At 50.4% G+C, this 27823-nt stretch overlaps 2 protein-coding genes across 6 annotated transcripts in view; one reads left to right on the top strand and one right to left on the bottom strand.

Annotated features, from left to right (window-relative positions):
* The window catches only part of LOC139276503 (myelin protein zero-like protein 2), a 37667-nt gene extending 37464 nt beyond the window's left edge, over window positions 1-203 (bottom strand). For all 3 annotated transcript variants that reach the window (XM_070894620.1, XM_070894617.1, XM_070894619.1), the window contains exon 1: window positions 19-203. In XM_070894620.1, coding sequence (XP_070750721.1) covers window positions 19-70 — 52 coding nt within the window. In that variant the 5' untranslated portion in view covers window positions 71-203. The remainder of the gene's footprint in view (window positions 1-18) is intronic.
* Window positions 19-27823, top strand: LOC139276504 (T-cell surface glycoprotein CD3 epsilon chain-like). Of its 3 annotated transcripts, XM_070894621.1 has the most exons (8): window positions 19-210; window positions 5481-5567; window positions 16471-16590; window positions 18326-18346; window positions 18471-18674; window positions 19795-19923; window positions 24236-24324; window positions 26443-27823. In XM_070894621.1, the coding sequence occupies exons 3-8, from the start codon at window positions 16542-16544 to the stop codon at window positions 26494-26496; spliced, it is 546 nt and encodes a 181-aa protein (XP_070750722.1). In that variant the 5' UTR covers window positions 19-210; window positions 5481-5567; window positions 16471-16541; the 3' UTR covers window positions 26497-27823. The 3 variants fall into 3 exon arrangements, with proteins under 3 accessions (XP_070750722.1, XP_070750724.1, XP_070750723.1); XM_070894623.1 differs by lacking the exon at window positions 5481-5567; XM_070894622.1 differs by lacking the exons at window positions 19-210; window positions 5481-5567 and adding an exon at window positions 16336-16369.

The following is a 27823-nucleotide window of genomic DNA, read 5'->3' as shown; positions in this document are numbered from 1 at the left end:
CGCTCTCCCCGGACTCACCTGCGAGAGTCGCCGCCAGGAACAGAGCCCAGGGCGGGATGTGGGGGCACATGAGGCCGCTGATTCGGACCAGCTTTCGCTGCTTCTCCCGGCTTTAATCTGGGTGTCGATGTGGAGCCGGCAGCTGAGACCAGGAAGACTCCGGGCGGGCGGACCAGTCGCAGAAAGCAACTCCGGGATCGGAGCCAAGAGGTGGGGCCCACACTCTTAAAAGGACAATGCGAAACTTTATCTGAGAAATTCAGTAAAGTTCCCAGAGAGTTTCCGTTTTTTAATACATGAACTTTATTTTAGTTTTTATGTGCTCAAGTACCCAAGTCTCATTTGATTTTTTTAAAACACATGTTGCATTATATAAAATCATCATTATATCATCATAAAACATAACTATTAAAGGATGACAATTTTGAATCGGAACTGGTTAGGTGGGCAGAACAGTGGCAAATGGAATTTAATCCAGAGAAGTGTGAGGTAATGCATTTGGGGAGGGCTAACAAGGAAAGGGAATTTACATTAACTCGTAGGATACTGAGATGTGTCGAGGAGCAAAGGGACCTGGGAGTGCAGGTCCACTGATCCCTGAAGGTAGCAGGCCAGGTAGATAAGGTGGTTAAGAAGGCATACGGAATACTTGCTTTTATTAGCCAAGGTATAGAATGAATAGAATGCTTGAACTGTATAGAACACTAGTTAGGCCACAGCTGGAGTACTGCGTGCAGTTCTGGTCACCACATTACAGGAAGGATGTGATTGCACTGGAGAGGGTACAGAGGGGATTTACGAGGATGTTGCCGGGAGTGGAGAATCGTAGCTTGAGGATAGATTAGATAGGCTGGGTTTGTTTTCATTGGAACAGAGGAGGCTGAGGGGAGATCTTATTGAGGTGTATAAAGTTATGAGGGGCCTGGATAGAGTGGATAGCAGAGGGGTCAACAACCAGGGACCATAGATTTAAAGTAATTGGTAGAAGGTTAGGGGGGATTTGAGGGAAAATGTCTTCACCCAGAAGGTGGTGGGGGTCTGGAACTCACGGCCTGAAAGGGTGGCAGAGGCAGAAACCCTCATCACATTTAAAAAATACTTGGATGTGCTCCTGAAGTGCCGTAACCTGCAGGGCTACGGACCCAGAGCTGGAAAGTGGGATTAGGCTGGGTAGCTCTTTGTCGGCCGGCGTAGACACAATGGGCCGAGTGGCCTCCTTCCGTGCTGTAAACTTCTCTGATTCTATGAAAATATTTGTAATCTTTCCTTTAATGCATTCTGTGCAGATCTCAGTCAGGAGCGCGGGGAGCGATTAAATCACTAAAATTGGATTCAGTGCCCTGGACTCTGGCGGAAATATCAGCCCAGGCTCAGCACCACATCAATAACCAGCGACAACTCGTGAGGCCCCCTCATTCAAATAGGCCAATAACACTCACTAGCACAGGACACGACCACACTCCACTGCTTTCAAACTGTTGAGTTGGGAGATGTGTAATTTTTCATAAACTTCTCATTCCCAAAATTAGTTTTCTAAATCACTCAAAAATATTAATGAAAAAGAATATTTTAAGGGAATTTGAAAAGATTCTGTTTTTTTGGAGTCGCTTCCTGTGAGCTTTGCAGAATCTCATTGATCCCCAACCCACCTCGTCTCCCCCTCACTCCCCTCCCCACCCTCACCCTCTTCCCTCCCCCCTCCTCCATACCTTCACTCTCCTCCCCCTCCCCCGTGACTCGGGTTGCCAACTCTCCAGGGTTAATCTCCTGAACTCTGCTGAGTGTAACTCCGGGAGAACAATCACAGCGGCATTAAAAACATTGTGTTTTTTTCAGTTTCTTTTGAACATTTTCATTTATTAATTATAAAAATATTGGCGGTGGGGAGAGGCCCAGGCCAGGGGGAGAGGTGGGGTCAGGGGGAGAAGGGGGTGAGGGGGACACATGGGGCGAGGGGGAGAGGCAGGGCGATGGGGAGAGGCGGGCCGAGGGGGAGAGGTGGGGTCAGGGGGAGAGGCGGGGCGAGGAGGAGAGGCGGGGCGAGGGGGAGAGGTGGGGTCAGGGGGAGAGGCGGGGCGAGGAGGAGAGGCGGGGCGAGGGGGAGAGGCGGGGCGATGGGGAGAGGCGGGCCGCGGAGGAGAGGTGGGGTCAGGGGGAGAGGCGGGGCGAGGAGGAGAGGTGGGGTCAGGGGGAGAGGCGGGGTGATGGGGAGAGGCGGGCCGCGGGGGAGAGGTGGGGTCAGGGGGAGAGGCGGGGCGAGGGGGAGAGGCGGGGCGAGGGGGAGAGGTGGGGCCAGGGGAGAGGCGGGGCGAGGGGGAGAGGCGGGGCGATGGGGAGAGGCGGGCCGAGGGGGAGAGGCGGGGCGATGGGGAGAGGCGGGGCGATGGGGAGAGGCGGGCTGCGGGGGAGAGGCGGGGCGAGGGGGAGAGGTGGGGCCAGGGGGAGAGGTGGGGCTAGGGGGAGAGGCGGGGCCAGGGGAGAGGCGGGGCGAGGGGGAGAGGCGGGGCGATGGGGAGAGGCGGGGCGATGGGGAGAGGCGGGCCGCGGGGGAGAGGTGGGGTCAGGGGGAGAGGCGGGGCGAGGGGGAGAGGCGGGGCCAGGGGAGAGGCGGGGCGAGGGGGAGAGGCGGGGTGATGGGGAGAGGCGGGCCGAGGGGGAGAGGCGGGGCGAGGGGGAGAGGCGGGGCCAGGGGATAGGTGGGGTCAGGGGGAGAGGCGGGGCGAGGGGGAGAGGCCCAGAGCAGGGGGAGAGGCGGGGCGAGGGGGCCAGGGGGAGAGGCGGGGCGAGGGGGAGAGGCCCAGGGCAGGGGGAGAGGCGGGGCGAGGGGGAGAGGTCGGGTCAGGGGGAAAGGCCCAGGGCAGTGGGAGAGGCGGGCCGAGGGGGAGAGGCGGGGCGATGGGGAGAGGCGGGCCGAGGGGGAGAGGCGGGGCGAGGGGGAGAGGCGGGGCCAGGGGAGAGGTGGGGTCAGGGGGAGAGGCGGGGCGAGGGGGAGAGGCGGGGCGATGGGGAGAGGCGGGCCGAGGGGGAGAGGCGGGGCGAGGGGGAGAGGCGGGGCCAGGGGAGAGGTGGGGTCAGGGGGAGAGGCGGGGCGAGGGGGAGAGGCCCAGAGCAGGGGGAGAGGCGGGGCGAGGGGGCCAGGGGGAGAGGCGGGGCGAGGGGGAGAGGCCCAGGGCAGGGGGAGAGGCGGGGCAAAGGGGAGAGGTCGGGTCAGGGGGAGAGGCCCAGGGCAGGGGGAGAGGCCTGGGTGATGGGGAAGGTCCAGGTGGTGGGGAGAAGCTGTTTGATTGGACGAGGTGGTGGAAGGTGGAAGGTCATGTGATGAATTTTCCAGGAACACGGAGAATCTTAAAATCCGTGTGTTGTACAACTTTCTTGCTCTTTTCGAATCGTTGCTTTACACATCGAATTGCACACACACTCCATTGTAGTAAATGGTAGGATCAGGTCTTTCATACTATACAACCCCAGTCGGAACATTACTGCGACACTTCACAAAGGCAGCTCTCTGCTTGTTCCGATTTCCGTGGCTGCTTGTGACACACACACACCTTCCCAATTTCCAATGTGTGTGTGTCAAACTCTCATCTTATAACTCTCATTATACCAAAAATGCCTTTGAATTCTTGTTTCCTTGCATAGTATATTTAGACAATTAACATGCAGATGATGTAGAATCAAAATGACATTGTCCTGAAATCACGACTAACTGTTTTCTGAACTACTATACACAGACCAGATCATTTCTCACATAGTAACAATGGTACACTCAAATACTTAACATACAGATAAATGACCAGCCACTCATTATCCTGAAGTCAAGTCCCACTGCCATAAATCGACTCTCACCATGAAGTACTGTAAACACACAGCTGATCAGATAGACACATTTCATAGAAACATAGAAAATAGGTGCAGGAGCAGGCCAATGGCTAACTGGCTCCGTGTTGTGGACCACCCGTTTCGATCCAAACATCCTTTTTTAATCCAAACTTCAATCTTCAACTTTTAACACTTTCGATATCTCCAGACTGCGCCAAAGCAAAATGTTTCAGAAATGTGGGCCTGCGCTCCCGCTGAAATCTTGTACTCCATTTCCGCATTTCCTTCTTCCAAATAGCAGCACGGTTCGGGTCAAAGTAGCGTTTCTGCAGACTCACATTCTCAGGATGCCATTTTAAAGTCTGTTGGTCTGTGACCTTGTGCTGATAGAATTGTAAATGACCACACTCCACAATTAGAAAAGATCAATTAGTGCAATAAGATCCAAGCTCCAGACACATATATATTTGTAGCTGGTCATTAGTAACAACAAAACCATTACAAGGACGCACATTATGTAACATAATCAGCCAAACCCCATATCCAAAATTATAGACTTGTTTAACCGCCGAACCTCAACATTGCATGAGCGAGATCGTTCCATACAAGATGTTAAATTACTATTACCCTGATGGGTATTATCGCACATGTACTTGATGTCAAACCTTCGACAAAATCTCAAATCAATTTCAGAGTAGGTCTGACTGGCTTCGTTATATGGAGCATACATCGGGTACCATTACGTGGGTACAGGGCCACAAATAAACAGCCATCAAACTAACGATCTCCCAAGTGAACCTCAACCCATTTAGGCCCAAATGGTCCCAGGGCTGTTCGAGCCAGATCTAGTGGTCAATTCCGATGGAATAAAGCTCGCACGATATTCCTTACTAATTCATTCAGACTCAATTGCACATTTTGGCAAAGGCTAGCCCACGCTGCCTCATCTAATCCCTGCAGTGTTAAATTCCCCAATGCCATCAGGGCTGAGTGGGTATTCCGGTTAAAATTAATTGAAGCATTAGTTAGGACCTTCCAGTCCTGTGTCATCAGGATGTCGTGTGCCCATCCCTTTGTTTCAGCCTGGGTCACTGCCAGCAGTTTATTCGTAAGGACCTCAACATCCATTGAATTTAATAACCCTGTCCCGACCCCAATGGATCCCAAGAAAGTATCAATCCATTCCCTTTTTTGTCGGTGCCAAGAGGTGAACCACCTCTTCTGAAAAGACCACTCATTTTTAATATAATCACAGCACTCTGGGTATGACTAAGTGGTAGAATTGGGAAAATTTTTTAAGTGGTCATTCTTAACTGGGCATCTAGAATAATGCGGATTGTGTGATTAATGCAGTTGCTAATGCAGTTCGGGAGTGTTTAAACTAATATGGCAGGGGGATGGGAATCTATGCAGCAAGACGGGGCGAAGTAATATGGAATCAGAAACAGATGGTAGAAAGGTAAAAAGCAATAGTGGAAGGCCGAGTAAACAAAGGCAAAAAACAAAAAGGGCCACACTACATCATAATTCTAAAAGGACAAAGGGTGTTAAAAAAACAAGCCTGAAGGCTTTGTGTCTTAATGCAAGGAGTATCCGTAATAAGGTGGATGAATTAACTGTGCAAATAGATGTTAACAGATATGATGTGATTGTGATTACAGAGACGTGGCTCCAGGTTGATCAGGGCTGGGAACTCAACATCCAAGGGTATTCAACATTCAGGAAGGATAGAATGAAAGGAAAAGGAGGTGGGTTAGCATTGCTGGTTAAAGAGCAGATTAATGCAATAGTTAGCTTGGATGATATAGAATCTATATGGGTAGAGCTGCAGAACACCAAAGGGCAAAATACGTTAGTGGGAATTGTGTACAGACCTCCAAACAGTAGTAGTGATGTTGGGGAGGGCATCAAACAGGAAATTAGGGGTGCATGCAATAAAGGTGCAGCAGTTATCATGGGTGACTTTAATATGTATATAGATTGGGCTAACCAAACTGGAAGCAATACAATGGAGGAGGATTTCTTGGAGTGCATAAGGGATGGTTTTCTAGACCAATATGTCGAGGAACCAACTAGGGGGGAGGCCATCCTAGACTGGGTGTTGTGTAATGAGAGAGGATTAATTAGCAATCTCGTTGTGCGAGGCCCCTTGGGGAAGAGTGACCATAATATGTTGGAATTCTACATTAGGATGGAGAATGAAACAGTTAATTCAGAGACCATGGTCCAGAACTTAAAGAAGGGTAACTTTGAAGGTATGAGGCATGAATTGGCTAGGATAGATTGGCAAATGATACTTAAGGGGTTGACTGTGGATGGGCAATGGCAGACATTTAGAGACCGCATGGATGAACTACAACAATTGTACATCCCTGTCTGGCGTAAAAATAAAAAAGGGAAGGTGGCTCAACCGTGGCTATCTAGGGAAATCAGGGATAGTATTAAAGCCAAGGAAGTGGCATACAAATTGGCCAGAAATAGCAACGAACCCGGGGACTGGGAGAAATTTAGAACTCAGCAGAGGAGGACAAAGGGTTTGATTAGGGCAGGGAAAATAGAGTACGAGAGGAAGCTTGCAGGGAATATTAAAACGGACTGCAAAAGCTTCTATAGATATGTAAAGAGAAAAAGGTTAGTAAAGACAAATGTAGGTCCCCTGCAGCCGGAACCAGGGGAAGTCATAACGGGGAACAAAGAAATGGCAGACCAATTGAACAAGTACTTTGGTTCGGTATTCACTAACAACCTTCCGGATATAAAAGAGGTCAGAGGGTCGAGGTAGCATTGCTGGTTAAGGAGGAGATTAAGGCAATAGTTAGGAAGGACATTAGCTTGGATGATGTGGAATCTATATGGGTAGAGCTGCAGAACACCAAAGGGCAAAAAACGTTAGTGGGATTTGTGTACAGACCTCCAAATAGTAGTGGTGATGTTGGGGAGGGCATCAAACAGGAAATTAGGGGTGCATGCAATAAAGGTGCAGCAGTTATAATGGGTGACTTTAATATGTACATAGATTGGGCTAACCAAACTGGAAGCAATACGGTGGGGGAGGATTTCCTGGAGTGCACAAGGGATGGTTTTTTAGACCAATATGTTGAGGAACCAACTAGGGGGGAGGCCATCTTAGACTGGGTGTTGTGTAATGAGAGAGGATTAATTAGCAATCTCGTTGTGCGAGGCCCCTTGGGGAAGAGTGACCATAATATGTTGGAATTCTACATTAGGATGGAGAATGAAACAGTTAATTCAGAGACCATGGTCCAGAACTTAAAGAAGGGTAACTTTGAAGGTATGAGGCATGAATTGGCTAGGATAGATTGGCAAATGATACTTAAGGGGTTGACTGTGGATGGGCAATGGCAGACATTTAGAGACCGCATGGATGAACTACAACAATTTTACATTCCTGTCTGGCGTAAAAATAAAAAAGAGAAGGTGGCTCAACTGTGGCTATCAAGGGAAATCATGGATAGTATTAAAGCCAAGGAAGTGGCATACAAATTGGCCAGAAACAGCAGCGAACCCGGGGACTGGGAGAAATTTAGAACTCAGCAGAGGAGGACAAAGGGTTTGATTAGGGCAGGGAAAATGGAGTACGAGAAGAATGTTGCAGGGAACATTAAGACGGATTGCAAAAGTTTCTATAGATATGTAAAGAGAAAAAGGTTAGTAAAGACAAACGTAGGTCTCCTGCAGTCAGAATCAGGGGAAGTCATAACGGGGAACAAAGAAATGGCAGACCAATTGAACAAGTACTTTGGTTCGGTATTCACTAAGGAGGACACAAACAACCTTCCGGATATAAAAGGGGTCGGAGGGTCTAGTAAGGAGGAGGAACTGAGGGAAATCCTTATTAGTTGGAAAATTGTGTTGGGGAAATTGATGGGATTGAAGTCCGATAAATCCCCAGGGCCTGGTGGACTGCATCCCAGAGTACTTAAGGAGGTGGCCTTGGAAATAACGGATGCATTGACAGTCATTTTCCAACATTCCATAGACTCTGGATCAGTTCCTATAGAGTGGAGGGTAGCCAATGTAACCCCACTTTTTAAAAAAGGAGGGAGAGAGATAACAGGGAATTATAGGCCGGTCAGCCTGACATCGGTAGTGGGTAAAATGATGGAATCAATTATTAAGGATGTCATAGGAGCGCATTTGGAAATAGGTGACATGATAGGTCCAAGTCAGCATGGATTTGTGAAAGGGAAATCATGCTTGACAAATCTTCTGGAATTTTTTGAGGATGTTTCCAGTAGAGTGGACAAGGGAGAACCAGTTGATGTGGTATATTTGGACTTTCAGAAGGCTTTCGACAAGGTCCCACACAAGAGATTAATGTGCAAAGTTAAAGCACATGGGATTGGGGTTAGTGTGCTGACATGGATTGAGAACTGGTTGTCAGATAGGAAGCAAAGAGTAGGAGTAAATGGGGACTTTTCAGAATGGCAGGCAGTGACTAGTGGGGTACCGCAAGGTTCTGTGCTGGGGCCCCAGCTGTTTACACTGTACATTAATGATTTAGACGAGGGGATTAAATGTAGTATCTCCAAATTTGCGGATGACACTAAGTTGCGTGGCAGTGTGAGCTGCGAGGAGGATGCTATGAGGCTGCAGAGCGACTTGGATAGGTTAGGTGAGTGGGCAAATGCATGGCAGATGAAGTATAATGTGGATAAATGTGAGGTTATCCACTTTGGCGGTAAAAACAGAGAGACAGACTATTATCTGAATGGTGACAGATTAGGAAAAGGGGAGGTGCAAAGAGACCTGGGTGTCATGGTACATCAGTCATTGAAGGTTGGCATGCAGGTACAGCAGGCGGTTAAGAAAGCAAATGGCATGTTGGCCTTCATAGCAAGGGGATTTGAGTACAGGGGCAGGGAGGTGTTACTACAGTTGTACAGGGCCTTGGTGAGGCCACACCTGGAGTATTGTGTACAGTTTTGTTCTCCTAACCTGAGGAAGGACATTCTTGCTATTGAGGGAGCGAAGGTTCACCAGACTGATTCCCGGGATGGCGGGATTGACATATCAAGAAAGACTGGATCAACTGGGCTTGTATTCACTGGAGTTCAGAAGAATGAGAGGGGATCTCATAGAAACGTTTAAAATTCTGACGGGGTTAGACAGGTTAGATGCAGGAAGAATGTTCCCAATGTTGGGGAAGTCCAGAACCAGGGGTCACAGTCTAAGGATAAGGGGTAAGCCATTTAGGACCGAGATGAGGAGAAACCTCTTCACCCAGAGAGTGGTGAACCTGTGGAATTCTCTACCACAGAAAGTTGATTAGGCCAATTCACTAAATATATTCAAAAAGGAGTTAGATGAAGTCCTTACTACTAGGGGGATCTAGGGGTATGGCGAGAAAGCAGGAATGGGGTACTGAAGTTGCATGTTCAGCCATGAACTCATTGAATGGCAGTGCAGGCTAGAAGGGCCGAATGGCCTACTCCTGCAACTATTTTCTATGTTTCTATGTTTCTATTAAGTTGGCTGCCACACAGCCTGATCACACACCCCGAAGATTATTATTCGCCAAGCCTATCCGGTACATTGTGGGAATATGCTCAATGTCAATCGGCCGATGCCCAACCAGGATCGTGTGCTGTTTGCAATTGTTACCGTGATAGTGTTGGACGTCATGTTTACAGACACCTGCCCCTGTTCCCGAAAGGCCCCGTGCCGCCCGCGCTAAACCGAGAATCGGATTATACACAATACAATTTACCATGGTGCAATGTCCAATCCGTCCCACTCTGAGTTCCAGCTGGGCTCAGACCAGCTCCATGTCACATTAAGGACACGTCCCAGGAAGGCACTAAATGTCAGGTTGCTCGCCGAGACATTGCATCCGTCCGAAGGGGTAGTGCACTTGTAACACAAGTCCCGACATTGTCCACAGCAATTCACACATCGTATCATACTCCTTGATCCTGAAAGGGTAAACATGTAACAGCAAAAACGCATAACCCAACATTATCCACCTTCCCACTTCATTCGAAACATTAATCCGCGTGCTTCGCTGTTTTCCATAACAACTTGAGTTGCATGTTTCCAGACAAATGCAGTACATTTCTGGATCAGAGGAACTCAATTCATCGATTACTCTGTCGGGCCCATCCCAATCTCCCTTTGGGAATTTTTGCCTCTTCCTATCTTTTATCACCATAACCTGATCACCGACCTGATGGGCACGAAGGTCAGCCTTTTGATCAAATTCCTTTTTCATGCGAGCTCTTTACTCAGGATCAATGTGTCCCTCCGAGCCATTTGTCGGTGCCTCTGGCGCGAGGATAGATGTCAGGCTCGGGTCCATGGGTACAAACAGGTTCTGGTTCTCCCACAAACAAGGCCTCATATGATGATAACCTAATCATTCGATTCACCCAGGACCTCACTCAATCTCACTCAAAAGATTAACCCCATCTTCCCCAGCACGATCACATACTTTTGGATAACTCCGCTTTAAGTGTGCGATTCATGCGTTCACCTGCCCACCAGCCTGCGGATGATACGGAATATGATCTTTCTGTGGGATTCCCAGGAATTCGTTTAACTCTTTGAACACTTCCCCGACAAAGGCTGGGCCATTGTCCAAGTCAATCACTTGTGGCAATCCCCAGCGCGCAGACATTTCCTGCACTAAAACCCGAGCAGTTGTGGCACTAGTCTGGTTGCTGTCGGAAACGCCTCCACCCACCAAGTGAATGCGTCCACCACAACCAACAGAAACCTTTTCTCTCCGACAGAATCAATCTGAATCCGTTCCCACGGGCCCCTGCGAGCTTGCCGCAATAGCGCCCCCTTGATTTGTAGCGTGCGGGATCTTGCTGTGCAAGTTAAACAAAGCTGTATGTGTGCAGCTATATTGCATTTTAATCCCGGCCACCAGGCGAATTTCATTAACCGTGAAATTGCCTCCCCTACATTCGGGTGCCCTCCAACTCGTGAGCCAGGTATCCATGACATGAGAAGTCTCCTAATAGGTTCAGGACCAACCCACTGACCCTCCTCTCCTTCTCCCATAACCATGCCATGCATGACCTGGGTCGCTGGGCTCTCAAACCGAGGCGCTATCTCTGGATCACAGTGCTGCATATCCCACAACCCATTATACCCTGCTGCTGCAAGCAGTCCCCTGGTTTGAACGATTAAAGTTGATGTCACTTTATTTCAGGCCGTTGAAGTTTCTTTTGGCCATATTGAACCCTCGATAGCCGCTGCTTTGGCTTTCTTATCAACCACCACAGCCCCGATTCCGTTTATTTACGTGTGCTTTAAACTTAACCACCCGGATTTTCCCACCTTTGCTAACGGCTGTATGATGTAAAACTTTCCATCACTGTTTATGCTTAATGTCTGACTTATCGGTTGCCATAAAGCCGTCCTGGGCCCACCACTCTAAAGTGAGTAGAGCCCCCTTGAATACGTAATCCGAATCTACAACAGCTGTAATGACTTGGTTCTTGCCGAAGATCTCGACCACCAAGTGTACCATTAGTTCCCGCAGCCTGCGTGCCCCCATCTTTAACTCTGAATCCAAACACTTGCTCGACCTGGTCCTTTGTAATAAGAACAAACCCTGTGTGATGGCTACCGCCCTGAATAAAGGAACATAAGAACATAAGAATTAGGAACAGGAGTAGGCCATCTGGCCCCTCCAGCCTGCTCCGCCATTCAACGCCTGCAAACCCTGTGTGATGTCCTGAATAAAGGAACTACCATCTACAAAACAGGCAGTTTCTGCTTCGACAGCACGGCCCTCCACAAACACAGGGGCTGTGAGTACTTCACATTCATGCAATTCTCCCGTTATAAGAAGGCCCATAACCTCCCTGCGATACTCTTTTAGCCGTTCAAACGTGACATTAGCAGACAGGAGAGTACACATCCAATGACAGAATCCGTACACTGGAAACAGTACGCAAATGAATTTTACCACATCTCATTAACTGTAGAGGAGGCAGGACTGACATATGAGGAGAGACTGGATCGACTGGGCCTGTATCCACTGGAGTTTAGAAGGATGAGAGGGGATCTCACAGAGACATATAACATTCTGACGAGACTGGACAGGTTAGATGCTGGAAGAATGTTCCCGTTGCTGGGGAGTTCCAGAACCAGGGGACACAGTATAAGGATAAGGGGTAAGCCATTTAAGTGAGGAGAAACTTCTTCACTCAGAGAGTTGTTAACCTGTGGAATTCTCTACCGCAAAGAGTTGTTGAGGCCAGTTCATTGGACATATTTAAGAGGGAGTTAGATATGGCTCTTACGGCTAAAGGGATCAAGGGGTATGAAGAGAAAGCAGGAAAGGGATACTGAGGTGAATGATCAGCCATGATCTTATTGAATGGTGCAGGCTCGAAGGGCCGAATGGCCTACTCCTGCACCTATTTTCTATGTTTATATGTTTCTATGATCGTGGTGGGAGCGTAAAATGATGGATTGATCTCCAGGCAGGTATTTCATTTTGCCAATACTCCAATGAGCAGCCAGTGCAGTCTTTTCACAAGGGCCGAATTTAATCTGCGGGGACTGCAATACCTGTTCAAGTAACCGGGCGCTCCCCAGGTCCCACAGCATCGATTGTCAGATCAGAAGCCATGGGGTAAGTTATAAACGGCTTGTGCATGTCTGGGACAATCAGTGTTGGTGCACTACTGAGCATCTGTTTCAGATGGAAGTATGCTCCTCCGTCCAGTCAACAGAGGAGCTGTGTAACAACTGTTGGAGCGACTCAACAATTCGGGCATAGTCAGGCACAAACTCTACACAACCCGGGAGTCCCAAGAAGGACTGCACTGCCTTATGGTCAGTGAGAGGGGTAATTTTAACAGTTGGTTTACTCAATCCTGCGCAATGGACCTCCCCTCGATCACCATCTGAATGCCCAAATATATAACCCATGCTTTGCACAGTTGGGCTTTACTGGGACACAGTAAACCTTCCTCTAACAATGCCTGGAGTACACACCAAACCTCAGTCTTGTGTTGCTCCACAGACGGAGACTGGATCAATATGTCATCCACATACTGAATGATTGATCCCTAAAGGGAATCTGATCTAAAACACCTTTCACCACCACGTGAAAGATGGCAGGCGCGTCACAGTCCCCCTGCCGCAAGATATTCCAGCAGTACTGCACTCCAGACACGGTAAAGGCAGTGCGATAGACTGTCTGAATGTAAGGGAAGGGAACAGAAGCCGTTAGCGATGTCCAGAACCGTGAACCATTTTGATTCCAGATCCAAACCCGCCATCATTTCAGGGAAAGCTGCAACCACCCGCTTAGAGACTTTGTTTAGTTCCCGATAATCCAGTGAAACGCTACCCCCCACCAGGCCTTTGAACAGGCCATATAGGCGATGAACATGGGGAGCTCCAAGTTCGAATCAAGCCTTCGTCTAACAGTCCCTGGATGGTCTCAGTAATTGCTCCCCGCGCGTCTGGAGGCATGGGGTACTGTCTCTGTGGAGGGGGTCCCCTCCCGCCAGGACCACCTCAACATTCATTTGTCCGGCGGCCAGGGAGTGGGGTGCCCATACTGCCAACAAGGGACCCCAATCTGACCCCACAGATAAATGTGAGGTGTTACATTTTGGTCAGAAAAATAGGGAGGTGACTTATTACTGGGAGGGTGCGAGTCTGGGTGGGGTGGAGGAACAAAGGGATCTCGGATACAAATACACAAATCACTAAACATTGTGACACAGGTTAGCAAGGCCATAAAAAGCAAACCAAGCACTAGGATTTATTTCCAGAGGGACAGAATTGAAAAGTCGGGAAGTTTGGTTAGACCACACTTGGAGCACTGCGCACAGTTCTGGTCGCCATATTATAAAAAGGATATAGAGGCACTGGAGAGGGTGCAGAGAAGATTTACAAGGACAATACCAGAAATGCGAGGGTATACATATCAGGAAAGGATGAACAAGCTGGGTCTCCTTTCTCTTGAAAAAAGAAGGCTGAGGGAAGACCTAATAGAGGTCTTTAAAATGATGAAAGGTTTTGATCGAGTGGATACAGAGAGAATGATTCCACTTGTGGAGAAGAGCATAACTAGAGGCCATCAATATAAGATAGTCACCCAGAAATCCAATGGGGAATTCAGGAGAAACTTCTTTATACAAAGAATGGTGAGAATGTGGAACTCGCTGGCTCAGTGGGTACCGCTCCAGGGACCTGAGCACATAGATCTAGGCTGAGGGAGTGCTGCATTGTCAGAGGTGTCGTCTTTCAGATGAGACGTTAAACCGAGGCCTCGTCTGCTCTGTCAGGTGGATGTAAAATATCCCATGGCACTATTTTGAAGAAGAACAGGGGAGTTATCCCAGTGTCCCAGCCAATATTTATCCCTTAATCAACATAACAAAAAACAGATTATCTGGGTATTATCACATTGCTGTGTGTGGGAGCTTGCTGTGCGCAAATTGGCTGCTGCGTTTCCCACATTACAACAGTGTCTACACTCCAAAAGTACTTCATTGGCTGTAAAGCATTTGAGACATTGGTGGTCATGAAAGGTGCTATAGAAATGCAAATCTTTCTTTCAAAGGGAGTGATTGAAGCGAATAGTATCGATGCATTTAAGGAATGGTTAGATAAGCACATGAAGGAGAAGGGAATGGAGGGCTATGCTGATAGGGTGGGACAGAGAGCAGTGGGAGAAGGCTCGAGTAGAGCATAAACACCAGAATGAACTGCTTGGGCCCAGTGCCCTGTTTCTGAGCCGTATATCCCGTGTAAAGGGACGCTGTGCTCACCAGTTGTTGTTGTTGTAGTTGTTGTTACAGTCATTATCACAGGCAGTCCCTCGGAGTCGAGGGTTACTTGCTTCCACACTAAAAGTGAGTTCTCGGGCGACTGAACAGTCCAATACAGGAACCACAGTCCCTGTCACAGGTGGGACAGACAGTGGTTGAGGGAAGGGAGGGTGGGACTGGTTTGCCGCACACTCCTTCCGCTGCCTGCACTCGGTTTCTGCACGCTCTCGGCGACGAGACTCGAGGGGCTCAGCGCCCTCCCGGATGCTTTTCCTCCACTTTGGGCGGTCTTGGGCCGGGGATTCACAGGTGTCGGTGGGGATGTTAAATCTTTTCAAGGAGGCTTTGAGGCTGTCCTTGAAACGTTTCCTCTGCCCACCTGGGGCTCGCTTGCCGTGTCGGAGTTCCAATTAGAGCGCTGTCAACCGTGAGGGATTATGGAGCGTCCTCCTCAGATTTGGCTGCCCTCAAAAGTTTGTAACCATCCTCCACCTGTTCCACGATGACATGCAGGCCGTGATCCTGACCAACGGATTCATTACAGACCCATTCCACGTTCGGACTGGAGTCAAGCAGGGCTGTATCATCACACCAATCTTCTTCTCCATCTTCCTCGCTGCAATGCTTCATTACTGGTTTCCTGCCAGCAGGTGGCGCTGTTGCCCGTGTCTCCATTTACTGCGGAACAACAGCGCCCCCTGCTGTGGCTGCAAAGCGCCTGCAGGTACTGGGCCGCCATTTTGAGGTGACCTTATTGATTTGTTTTAGGGTTGATGTGGTGCCATCTAAGATGGAGGCCTGTCACCCTTGCTGTCATCTGCTTGCCAATAAATATTACATTTGAGCCAAGGTGGATGTGAGAATGATTTCCCGAGATTCTCCCCAGACAACTTATCAGGATAGAGAGACAGGATTCTCCCTGGAGCCTCCAGATATTAAAGATTATTCTGTGGGGAACAAAAAACCAGGGAGAAAAATCATAGGGGTGTTAAAAATCTCGGAGATGACAAAATGTTGTTTGACTGCATTTATATAGTGCCTTTGGCGTAGTAAAACATTACAAGGCACTTCACAGGAGCATAATCAGACAAAATAGGACACTGAGCCACATAAGGAGAAGTTAGGGCATTGGTCAAAGAGATAATTTTTAAGGAGCGTCTTAAAGGAGGAGAGAGAGGCGGAGAGGTTGAGGGAGGGAATTCCAGAGCTTGGGGCACAGCGGCCAATGGTGGAGCGATGGAGATCGGGGTATGCTCAAAGTGCCAGAATTAGAGGGGTGCAGAGATTTTAGGGGGTTATGGGGATGGAGGAGATTTCAGAGATAGGGAGTAGTGAGACCATGGAGAGATGGCCATTTGCTGATAATCCAGTTTATATCTGCCTCCAAACCTGACATTTCCTCCCTTCCCCTCCCACCCGACTCCCTCAACCCCTCTCGCTCTCACCCTTACCTCTATCCCCCACCCTCACCCCCTCCCCATCCCCAAATTCTCATCCCCTCCTACCCTGTCCCCCCTCACCCCTTCCCCTCGCCTCCTCCACCTCCCACCCTGGTCATTCCCGGATACCTGTTGTTTTAGATCTGTTGATACTGATTTGAACGGTTAGAAAGCAGTGTTTGATTGGGAAGCTGTGATGGAAACTGTGCAGTCAGAGAGTGAGTGTTTGCAGGTTGTGTCGTGTTGTGTAGCTGCTGATGATGCTGTGGTCTGAACTGTCTCCTCACTCAGTATCTTGTTTCCTGTTCCAGGCACAGAGCTGCAAACACGTTGCAAACTCTGGTGAGCAAAGCAGATTACAGATTGATACAGACTGAGTTATAATCAGCTCCGACTCTGCACAACACCCAGACCTCTCTCCTATGATTATTTTCCACTTTCAGAAACAAACTCGCCGTGAGCTGCTGTGTGAGAGCAACGAGTGAGCGAGGCCGTTTATTTGGGAGCAAAGACCATGCGGACCTATTCTGGGATTCTGTCTCCTACCATCCTGCTGTTATTGGGTGAGTTCACAGTTCACCTTTGCATTCACATGAAGACGAAGAAAATAAGTTTTGTGAAACTTTTCGGATTTCGTTTTGTTCAATATTTTTTATTGCTTTCAGATTTGTTTCGTGAATAACACTCTCGCCTCAGAGTCCAAAGGTCGTGGGTTCAAGTCCCACTCCAGAGACTTGAGCACAAAATCTAGGCTGACACTTTGGTGCAGTGCTGAGGGAGTGCCGCACTGTCGGAGGGGCAGTACTGAGGGAGTGCCGCACTGTCGGAGGGGCAGTACTGAGGGAGTGCCGCACTGTCGGAGGGGCAGTACTGAGGGAGTGCCGCACTGTCGGAGGAGCAGTGCTGAGGGAGTGCCGCACTGTCGGAGGGGCAGTACTGAGGGAGTGCCACACTGTCGGAGGGGCAGTGCTGAGGGAGTGCCGCACTGTCGGAGGGGCAGTGCTGAGGGAGTGCCGCACTGTCGGAGGGGCAGTACTGAGGGAGTGCCGCACTGTCGGAGGAGCAGTACTGAGGGAGTGCCGCACTGTCGGAGGGGCAGTGCTGAGGGAGTGCCGCACTGTCGGAGGGGCAGTGCTGAGGGAGTGCCGCATTGTCGGAGGAGCAGTACTGAGGGAGTGCCGCACTGTCGGAGGGGCAGTGCTGAGGGAGTGCTGCACTGTCGGAGGGGCAGTACTGAGGGAGTGCCGCACTGTCGGAGGGGCAGTGCTGAGGGAGTGCTGCACTGTCGGAGGGGCAGTACTGAGGGAATGCCGCACTGTCGGAGGGGCAGTACTGAGGGAGTGCTGCACTGTCGGAGGGGCAGTACTGAGGGAATGCCGCACTGTCGGAGGGGCAGTACTGAGGGAGCGCTGCGCTGTCGGAGGGCAGTGCTGAGGGAGTGCTGCACTGTCGGAGGGCAGTGCTGAGGGAGTGCTGCACTGTCGGAGGGCAGTGCTGAGGGAGTGCTGCACTGTCGGAGGGGCAGTATGGAGGGAGTGTCGCACTGTCGGAGGGGCCGTGTTTCAGATGAGACATTAAATCGAGGCCCTGCCTGTTCGCTCAGGTGGATGTAAAAGATCCCACGGCATTATTCCAAAGATGAGCAGAGGATTTCTCCCTGCTGTCCTGGCCAATATTTATCCTCAACCAACACCAAATATGTATAGGAAGTTAGATAAGTCAAAAAGCAAGAATATAAAAGAATTGGAGCAGAAACCAGGGAAATTGGGTTTCGAGCAGATAACCAGCACGCACCGACACGGATCGATGGGCTGAATGGCCTCCTGCGCTGCACAGACTATGATTCTAAAACTACACATAAACTGACCACTGAACTCATGGCCAATAGTGGGACCTTGCTCTTTGCAAAATGGCAGCTGCTTTGGTACATTGGCAGAGCTCGATAACTGGTTACCAAACCCCTTGCTGACATTTCGGATACAAAGACAAGGGGTTACCCTTTACTGTTAGATTGCGGTCTTTATCGTCAATTAAAGTTCCAGAATGAATATACATTTGCTCAGAAATATTGAATGAAAAGTAGATATAACGCCCTATAATATTGCTGTCGTTACTTGGAATAACGTGGAATTACAGCACAGAAAGGGCGGGTTCCTCCTGGCGGGAAATAACCCGCTCCACACAAGATAGACATAGAGCGAGAGCTTTTAAATTGCTGATATTTAAATGCTACTGAAATATATAAAGGTGATGAATTGTTTTGCCTCTTGTTAATCCTGGTTCTTTTCTTTGTCTCAGGAGTCACAGCGAGTGCAGCGAGTAAGTAAACTTTACATATTCTGTCCTGATTGAAATACATCTCTGAAATAGTTTAATAATGAGACCATTTAGAAAAGATTACAGGTTGCCACAAGACGCTGATTGTGGACTTTCTTTTCTTTAGTGGAACAAGTGAATGTTGAAGGGACCACGGTCACTTTACTCTGCCCTCTGCCCGGGCCCTCTTACACCTGGACCACAAATGATAAGAACGAAGTTCCGGGAGATCAAACCTTCAGCATCCATAACTACACCGAGGAGAAGAACGGCAAATATCGATGCAAATCTGGGAACGATGACCCTTATCAGTTTTATATCCGAGCCAAAGGTAAACTCTGATTAATGGCATGTCTAGAAATAACCAGAAAGGCAGATTGCGGGAGCTTTCATGGACTTGTTAAAAAGACCAGTTTCTAGTTAAATCCTCAGGAAAATCTGCAACTTTCCTCGTTACCTTCTGGTCACGTTGCCTGAATTCCTTTTATTTTGTGTATTCCGAATTCTGCCGAGTGAAGTTGTTGAGAAAAGGTTGGCCGGAAATGGGAACTCAGCCGAGAGTAAACTCGGTCTGAAATTCTACTCGTGTCGCCCTTAAACAGCAGCCGCGAGCCGCTGGGCCGAATGGCCTGTCACCCAGCTGTAAATTCTATCAGATTCCAGTCGTTGAATTCTGTGATTGGTGTTTGAAGACCAGGCCCTCAAGACTGTCACCAAGCTCCTGGTCTCCAGGGCTGTAGTGATACCCGCCCTCCTGTAGGGCTCAGAGACATGGACCATGTACAGTAGACACCTCAAGTCGCTGGAGAAATATTACAAACGATGTCTCCGCAAGATCCTGCAAATCCCCTGGGAGGACAGACGCACCAACGTTAGTGTCCTCGACCAGGCTAACATCCCCAGCATCGAAGCACTGACCACACTCGACCAGCTCCGCTGAGCAGGGCCACATTGTTTGCATGTCCCAGACACGAGACTCCCAAAGCAAGCGCTCTACTCGGAACTCCTTCACAGCAAACGAGCCAAAGGTGGGCAGAGGAAACGTTACAGGGACACCCTCCCTGATAAAGTGCGACATCCCCACTGACACCTGGGATTCCCTGGCCAAAGACCGTCCTAAGTGGAGGAAGTGCATCCAGGAGGGCACTGAGCACCTCGAGTCTCATCGCCGAGAGCATACAGAAACCAAGTGCAGGCAGCGGAAAGAGTGTGCGGCAAACCAGTCCCACCCTCCCCTTCCCTCAACCACTGTCCCACCTGTGACAGGGACTGTGGCTCCCGTATTGGACTGTTCAGCCACCTAAGAACTCACTTCAGGAGTGGAAGCAAGTCTTCCTCGATTCCGAGGGACTGCCTATGATGATGATGAGGTGATACAGGAGCACCCATTATCTCCATTTCTTCACACTTTGCATGTTGTCAATGTTAATCTGCGCCTCCCTCTCCCCCAGTTTGTGAACACTGCATCGATCTGAACACGGGCACTGTGATCGGCATTATCTGCGGGGACCTGATACTGACGCTCCTGGTCGCTGGATCTGTCTATTGGTTCGCCAGGAGACAAGGAGCAGCCTCCAAAGGTTGGGTTTTGTTATATAATAAATCTGGGCACGGGAGAGTCCTGGTTATATCTGCACCAGAAATCCAGAGAGTGGCAGGTCAAAATGCACCAGGGCAATTTGGGAATTTGACAAAAAATCTGGAAATAAAAGCTGGGATCAGTAATAATGACCCGGAAGCTGTCGGATTGTCTAAAAACCCAACAGCTTCACCAATGCCCTTCAGCAAAGGAAACCTGCCGACCTTACCCGGTCTGGGCCTACATGTGACTCCAGTCCTACACCATTGTGGTTGACTCTTAACTGAAGTGGCCTACCAAGCCCCTCATCAAACGTTCTTAGGGTAAATAGACAGGGTACTCTGTACCTAACCTCATGCTGTACCTGCCCTGGGAGTGTTTGATGGGACAGTGTAGAGGGAGCTTTACTCTGTACCTAACCCCATGCTGTACCTGCCCTGGGAGTGTTTGATGGGACAGTGTAGAGGGAGCTTTACTCCGTATCTAACCCCCTGTACCTGCCCTGGGGGTGTTTGATGTGACAGTGTAGAGGGAGCTTTACTCTGTATCTAACCCCGTGCTGTACGTGCCCTGGGAGTGTTTGATGGGACAGTGTAGAGCGAGCTTTACGCTGTATCTAACCCCCTGTACCTGCCCTGGGAGTGTTTGATGGGACAGTGCAGAGGGAGCTTTACTCTGTATCTAACCCCGACCTGCCCTGGAAGTGTTTGATGGGGCAGTGTAGAGGGAGCTTTACTCTGTATCTAACCCCCTGTACCTGCCCTGGGAGTGTTTGATGGGACAGTGTAGAGGGAGCTTTACTCTGTATCTAACCCCGTGCTGTACCTGCCCTGGGAGTGTTTGATGGGACAGCGTAGAGGGAGCTTTACACTGTATCTAACCCTCTTTACCTGCCCTGGATGTGTTTGATGGGACACTGTAGAGGGAGCTTTACTCTGTATCTAACCCCGACCTGCCCTGGGAGTGTTGATGGGACAGTGTAGAGGGAGCTTTACTCTGTATCTAATCCATGCTGTACCTGCCCTGGGAGTGTTTGATGGGACAGTGCAGAGGGAGCTTTACTCTATATCTAACCACGTACTGTACCTGGCCTGGGAGTGTTTGATGGGACAGTGTAGAGGGAGCTTTACTCTGTATCTAACCCCCTGTACCTGCCCGGGGTGTGTTTGATGGGACAGTGTAGAGGGAGCTTTACTCTGTATCTAACCCCGTGCTGTACCTGCCCTGGGAGTGTTTGATGGGGCAGTGTAGAGGGAGCTTTACTCTGTATCTAACCCCGACCTGCCCTGGGAGTGTTGATGGGACAGTGTAGAGGGAGCTTTACTCTGTATCTAATCCATGCTGTACCTGCCCTGGGAGTGTTTGATGGGACAGTGCAGAGGGAGCTTTACTCTATATCTAACCACGTACTGTACCTGGCCTGGGAGTGTTTGATGGGACAGTGTAGAGGGAGCTTTACTCTGTATCTAACCCCCTGTACCTGCCCGGGGTGTGTTTGATGGGACAGTGTAGAGGGAGCTTTACTCTGTATCTAACCCCGTGCTGTACCTGCCCTGGGAGTGTTTGATGGGACAGTGTAGAGGGAGCTTTACTCCGTATCTAACCCCCTGTACCTGCCCTGGGAGTGTTTGATGGGACAGTGCAGAGGGAGCTTTACTCTATATCTAACCACGTACTGTACCTGGCCTGGGAGTGTTTGATGGGACAGTGTAGAGGGAGCTTTACTCTGTATCTAACTCCCTGTACCTGCCCGGGGTGTGTTTGATGGGACAGTGTAGAGGGAGCTTTACTCTGTATCTAACCCCGTGCTGTACCTGCCCTGGGAGTGTTTGATGGGACAGTGTAGAGGGAGCTTTACTCCGTATCTAACCCGTGCTGTACCTGCCCTGGGAGTGTTTGATGGGACAGCGTAGAGGGAGCTTTACTCTGTATCTAACCCTCTTTACCTGCCCTGGATGTGTTTGATGGGACACTGTAGAGGGAGCTTTACTCTGTATCTAACCCCGACCTGCGCTGGGAGTGTTTGATGGGACAGTGTAGAGGGAGCTTTACTCTGTATCAAATCGTGCTGTACCTGCCCTGGGAGTGTTTGATGGGACAGTGCAGAGGGAGCTTTACTCTATATCTAACCACGAACTGTACCTGCCCTGGGAGTGTTTGATGGGACAGTGTAGAGGGAGCTTTACTCTGTATCTAACCCCCTGTACCTGCCCGGGGTGTGTTTGATGGGACAGTGTAGAGGGAGCTTTACTCTGTATCTAACCCCGTGCTGTCCCTGCCCTGGGAGTGTTTGATGGGACAGCGTAGAGGGAGCTTTACTCTGTATCTAACCCTCTTTACCTGTCCTGGATGTGTTTGATGGGACACTGTAGAGGGAGCTTTACTCTGTATCTAACCCCGAGTTGTACCTGCCCTGGGAGTGTTTGATGGGACAGTGTAGAGGGAGCTTTACTCTGTATCTAATCCGTGCTGTACCTGCCCTGGGAGTGTTTGATGGGACAGTGTAGAGGGAGCTTTACTCTGTATCTAACCCCGTGCTGTACCTACCCTGGGAGTGTTTGATGGGACAGTGTAGAGGGAGCTTTACTCTGTATCTAACCCCGTGCTGTACCTGCACTGGGAGTGTTTGATGGGACAGTGTAGAGGGAGCTTTGCTCCGTATCGAACCCGTGCTGTACCTGCCCTTGGAGTGTTTGATGGGACAGCGTAGAGGGAGCTTTACTCTGTATCTAACCCGCTTTACCTGCCCTGGATGTGTTTGATGGGACACTGTAGAGGGAGCTTTACTCTGTATCTAACTCCGACCTGCCCTGGGAGTGTTTGATGGAACAGTGTAGAGGGAGCTTTACTCTGTATCTAACCCGTGCTGTACCTGCCCTGGGAGTATTTGATGGGACAGCGTAGAGGGAGCTTTACTCTGTATCTAACCCTCTTTACCTGTCCTGGATGTGTTTGATGGGACAGTGTAGAGGGAGCTTTACTCTGTATCTAACCCCGAGTTGTACCTGCACTGGGAGTGTTTGATGGGACAGTGTAGAGGGAGCTTTACTCTGTATCTAATCCGTGCTGTACCTGCCCTGGGAGTGTTTGATGGGACAGTGTAGAGGGAGCTTTACTCTATATCTAACCATGTGCTGTACCTGCCCTGGGAGTGTTTGATGGGACAGTGTAGAGGGAGCTTTACTCTGTATCTAATCCGTGCTGTACCTACCCTGGGAGTGTTTGATGGGACAGTGTAGAGGGAGCTTTACTCTGTATCTAACCCCCTGTACCTCCCCGGGGTGTGTTTGATGGGACAGTGTAGAGGGAGCTTTACTCTGTATCTAACCCCGTGCTGTACCTGCCCTGGGAGTGTTTGATGGGACAGTGTAGAGGGAGCTTTACTCCGTATCTAACCCGTGCTGTACCTGCCCTGGGAGTGTTTGATGGGACAGCGTAGAGGGAGCTTTACTCTGTATCTAACCCTCTTTACCTGCCCTGGATGTGTTTGATGGAACACTGTAGAGGGAGCTTTACTCTGTATCTAACCCCGACCTGCCCTGGGAGTGTTTGATGGGACAGTGTAGAGGGAGCTTTACTCTGTTTCTAATCCGTGCTGTACCTGCCCTGGGAGTGTTTGATGGGACAGTGCAGAGGGAGCTTTACTCTGTATCTAACCCCCTGTAGCTGCCCTGGGAGTGTTTGATGGGACAGTGTAGAGGGTGCTTTACTCTGTATCTAACCCCCTGTACCTGCCCTGGGAGTGTTTGATGGGACAGTGTAGAGGGAGCTTTACTCTGTATCTAACCCCCTGCACCTTCCCTGGGAGTGTTTGATGGGACAGTGTCGAGAGAGCTTTACTCTGTATCTAACCCCCTGTACCTGCCCTGGGAGTGTTTGATGGGACAGTGTAGAGGAAGCTTTACTCTGTATCTAACCCCGTGCTGTACCTGCCCTGGGAGTGTTTGATGGGACAGTGTAGAGGGAGCTTTACTCTGTATCTAACCCCGTGCTGTACCTGCCCTGGGAGTGTTTGATGGGACAGTGTAGAGGGAGCTTTACTCTGTATCTAACCCCCTGTACCTGCCCTGGGAGTGTTTGATGGGACAGTGTAGAGGGAGCTTTACTCTGTATCTAACCCCCTGTACCTGCCCTGGGAGTGTTTGATGGGACAGTGTAGAGGGAGCTTTACTCTGTATCTAATCCGTGCTGTACCTGCCCTGGGAGTGTTTGATGGGACAGTGTAGATCATAATCGCCCTTGCGTTCGTCAGGTGCTGCCTCTTGGGGAGGGTTTTCTGCCTCGCCCGCTATTTATAATGTTTCCTTTTTCAGATTTCCGAGGCCGGCCGCATAAAGCTGATGAAATTCCATTCACTCGGCCAGCAGACATGATATCGCCGCATCAAAACCCCCATTATGCGGTAAAGCCTTTTAAATGTTGCCAGCCTCTCCCAGCAGCCTCTGCTTTTATATCAACTCAACTCGGGCATTGCATCGGAACCTGTCCCACATCCCACCAATTCCCCAACACATCATCCTCCCCCGTCCATCCTCACTGCCACATTTCCCAACACCGGCGGCCCAAACTCATCCTTTCCCGGCACTTCAATTTGTGGAACTCGGTATCCTCAGTCCTCAGGGTCAGCCCTGGCTCAGGGGGCAGCACTCTCACCTTAAGGCCGGAATGTCATGGATTCAAGTCCCTCTCCGGAGACTTGAGGCCATAATCCAGGCTGGTGCTCCCGTGCAGTACTGAGGGACGCCACACTGTCGGAGGAGGAGGAGGAGGGGCAGTGCTGAGGGAGCGCCACACTGTTGGAGGGGCACTGCTGAGGGAGTGCCACACTGTTGGAGGGACAGTACTGAGGGAGCGCCGCACTGTCGGAGGGACAGTACTGAGGGAGCGCCGCACTGTCGGAGGGACAGTACTGAGGGAGCGCTGCACTGTCGGAGGGGCAGTACTGAGGGAGTGCCACACTTTCGGAGGGACAGTACTGAGGGAGCGCCGCACTGTCGGAGGGACAGTACTGAGGGAGTGCCGCACTGTCGGAGGGACAATACTGAGGGAGTGCCGCACTGTTGGAGGAGGAGGAGGAGGGGCAGTACTGAGGGAGTGCCACACTGTCGGAGGGGCACTGCTGAGGGAATGCCACACTGTCGGAGGGGCAGTACTGAGGGAGTGCTGCATTGTCAGAGGAGGAGGGACAGTACTGAGGGAGTGCCGCACTGTCAGAGGGGCAGTACTGAGGGAGTGCCGCACTGTCAGAGGGACAGTACTGAGGGAGCGCCGCACTGTCGGAGGGACAATACTGAGGGAGCGCCGCACTGTCGGAGGGACAATACTGAGGGAGCGCCGCACTGTCGGAGGGGCAGTACTGAGGGAGTGCCACACTGTCTGAGGGACAATACTGAGGGAGCGCCGCACTGTCGGAGGGGCAGTACTGAGGGAGCGCCGCACTGTCGGAGGGGCAGTACTGAGGGAGTGCCACACTGTCGGAGGGACAATACTGAGGGAGCGCCGCACTGTCAGAGGGGCAGTACTGAGGGAGCGCCGCACTGTCGGAGGGACAGTACTGAGGGAGCGCCGCACTGTCAGAGGGACAGTACTGAGGGAGCGCCGCACTGTCGGAGGGACAGTACTGAGGGAGTGCCACACTGTCGGAGGGGCAGTACTGAGGGAGTGCCACACTGTCGGAGGGGCAGTACTGAGGGAGTGCCGCACTGTCGGAGGGACAGTACTGAGGGAGCGCCGCACTGTCGGAGGGACAGTACTGAGGGAGTGCCGCACTGTCGGAGGGACAGTACTGAGGAAGTGCCGCACTGTCTGAGGGGCAGTACTGAGGGAGTGCCGCACTGTCGGAGGGACAGTACTGAGGGAGTGCCGCACTGTCTGAGGGGCAGTACTGAGGGAGTGCCACACTGTCGGAGGGGCAGTACTGAGGGAGTGCCGCACTGTCGGAGGGACAGTACTGAGAGAGCGCCGCACTGTCGGAGGGACAGTACTGAGGGAGTGCCACACTGTCTGAGGGACAATACTGAGGGAGCGCCGCACTGTCGGAGGGGCAGTACTGAGGGAGTGCCTCACTGTCGGAGGGACAATACTGAGGGAGCGCCGCACTGTTGGAGGGGCAGTACTGAGGGAGCGTCTTTCGGATGAGATGTCAAACCAAGGCCCCATCTACCCTCTCAGGAGAATGTAGAAGATCACACGACAGTATTGGAAGAAGAAGAGGGGAGCTATCCCCAGTGTCCTGGGGCCAATATTTATCCCTCAACCAACATCACTAAAATAGATGATCTGGTCATTATCACATTGCTGTTTGTGGGAGCTTGCTGTGCGCAAATGATCTGCCGCGTTTCCCACATTACAACAGTGACTACATTTAAAGTAATGAAAGGTGCTGTAGTAATGCAATCCATCTGTCCCTCGCTACCTTCCTCCCTCCTTCCCTCCCCTCCCCTCACCCTCCCCCACACTGCTCTCTGTTGCAGTCCCAATTATTTATGGCCTTTCCTGATTTGTCATTTATATTTTTCAGCCTATCAAAGGAGGCCAGCGAGACGTTTATGACAAGTTGAACAGAAATTACTGAATGCAAAGACAATTGAAAAAATGGAATCTCTGATTCTCTGCCCCCTTCCCTCCCACTCTCTCCACCCCTCTCCCCCACTCCACTCTCTCTCCCCTCTGATATCCCCACCCTCTCTTATCTTATTTGCTCTTGTTTTTGTTGTGAAGTATGAACGTATAACGGATCTTGAGTTGCATTACCTGGAGTGAACTCCCTGCCTCGTTCCCCTCCCCCACTCTGTGCATGTACATTCTGCCCTGGCGCTGATGGAAAGGGATGGATCCATGAGAATGCATTGCGCCCTCATAGACCCCAACAACATAATCACCTCCCATGTCATAAATACATCTCCCAACTTTCTCACTCCCACCACTCGTTCCTTCCATCATTCCTGAAGCCACTGGTTATTGGGGTACATTTCACCAGTGTCCTCTGGTACCTCACTGAGAAACACCCACCTGTCACATGTGACTGTCATAAGAACATAAGAATTAGGAGCAGGAGTCGGCCATTCGGCCCCTCGAGCCTGCTCCGCCATACATGGCTGATCTTCGACCTCAACTCCACTTTCCCACCTGATCCCCATATCCCTGGATTCCCCTAGAGTCCAAAAATTGATCTATTTCAGCCTTGAATACATTCAACCACTTGAGCAGAAGCCACTGGGCAACGATCAGGGCCATTCCTGATTTTGAACCCCTCTAAACCTTCTCTGCTAAAAGGAGAACAACCCCAGCTTCTCCAGTCTCTCACTGAAGTCCCTCATCCCTGGGACTGTCCTCTGCACCCTCTCCAAGGCCTTCATATCCTTCCTAAAGTGCGATGCCCAGAATTGGACACAGTACTCCAGCTGAGATCGAACCAGTGTGGATCTGGCCCGCATTGGACCCATCAGTCACCTGAGAACTCATTTAGTGAGGAAGCAAGTCATCCTCAACTCCGGGGAACTGCCGAAGAAGAGAGTTTTATAAAAGTTTTGCGTCACTTTCTTGCTTCTGTACCCTATTCCTCTATTTACATAGCCCAGGATCCCGTATGTTTCTTTTTAACAGTCCATACTGGAGAAGAAGTACTGTGACATCAGCTTCCATTCCTAGGCTTGGCTCGATATCCCAATCCGTTGCCGTCACTGGGGCTTGCCCCAGTCAGAACCTCTCCCGTTTTCACACGAACCGCTGTTTAGGCATTTAACATGACCTCCGAACCCTTATATAAATGTGTTTCTCTGTACTGGGACTGTGTAAGTTTGAAAATGCTTTTGCTGTTGCGTGTATCAGTGCTGGAGTCGCCGGGGGTGCAAGTCACCCCTCGATGGAAAATTAACTTCATTAAAGGCAGTGAACAAATT

Source organism: Pristiophorus japonicus, chromosome 11, assembly GCF_044704955.1.
Source record: "Pristiophorus japonicus isolate sPriJap1 chromosome 11, sPriJap1.hap1, whole genome shotgun sequence".
NCBI classification, from domain to species: Eukaryota; Metazoa; Chordata; class Chondrichthyes; family Pristiophoridae; genus Pristiophorus; species Pristiophorus japonicus.
Note: the sequence above shows the minus strand (reverse complement) of the source record. Positions and strands in the feature narration are given on the sequence as shown.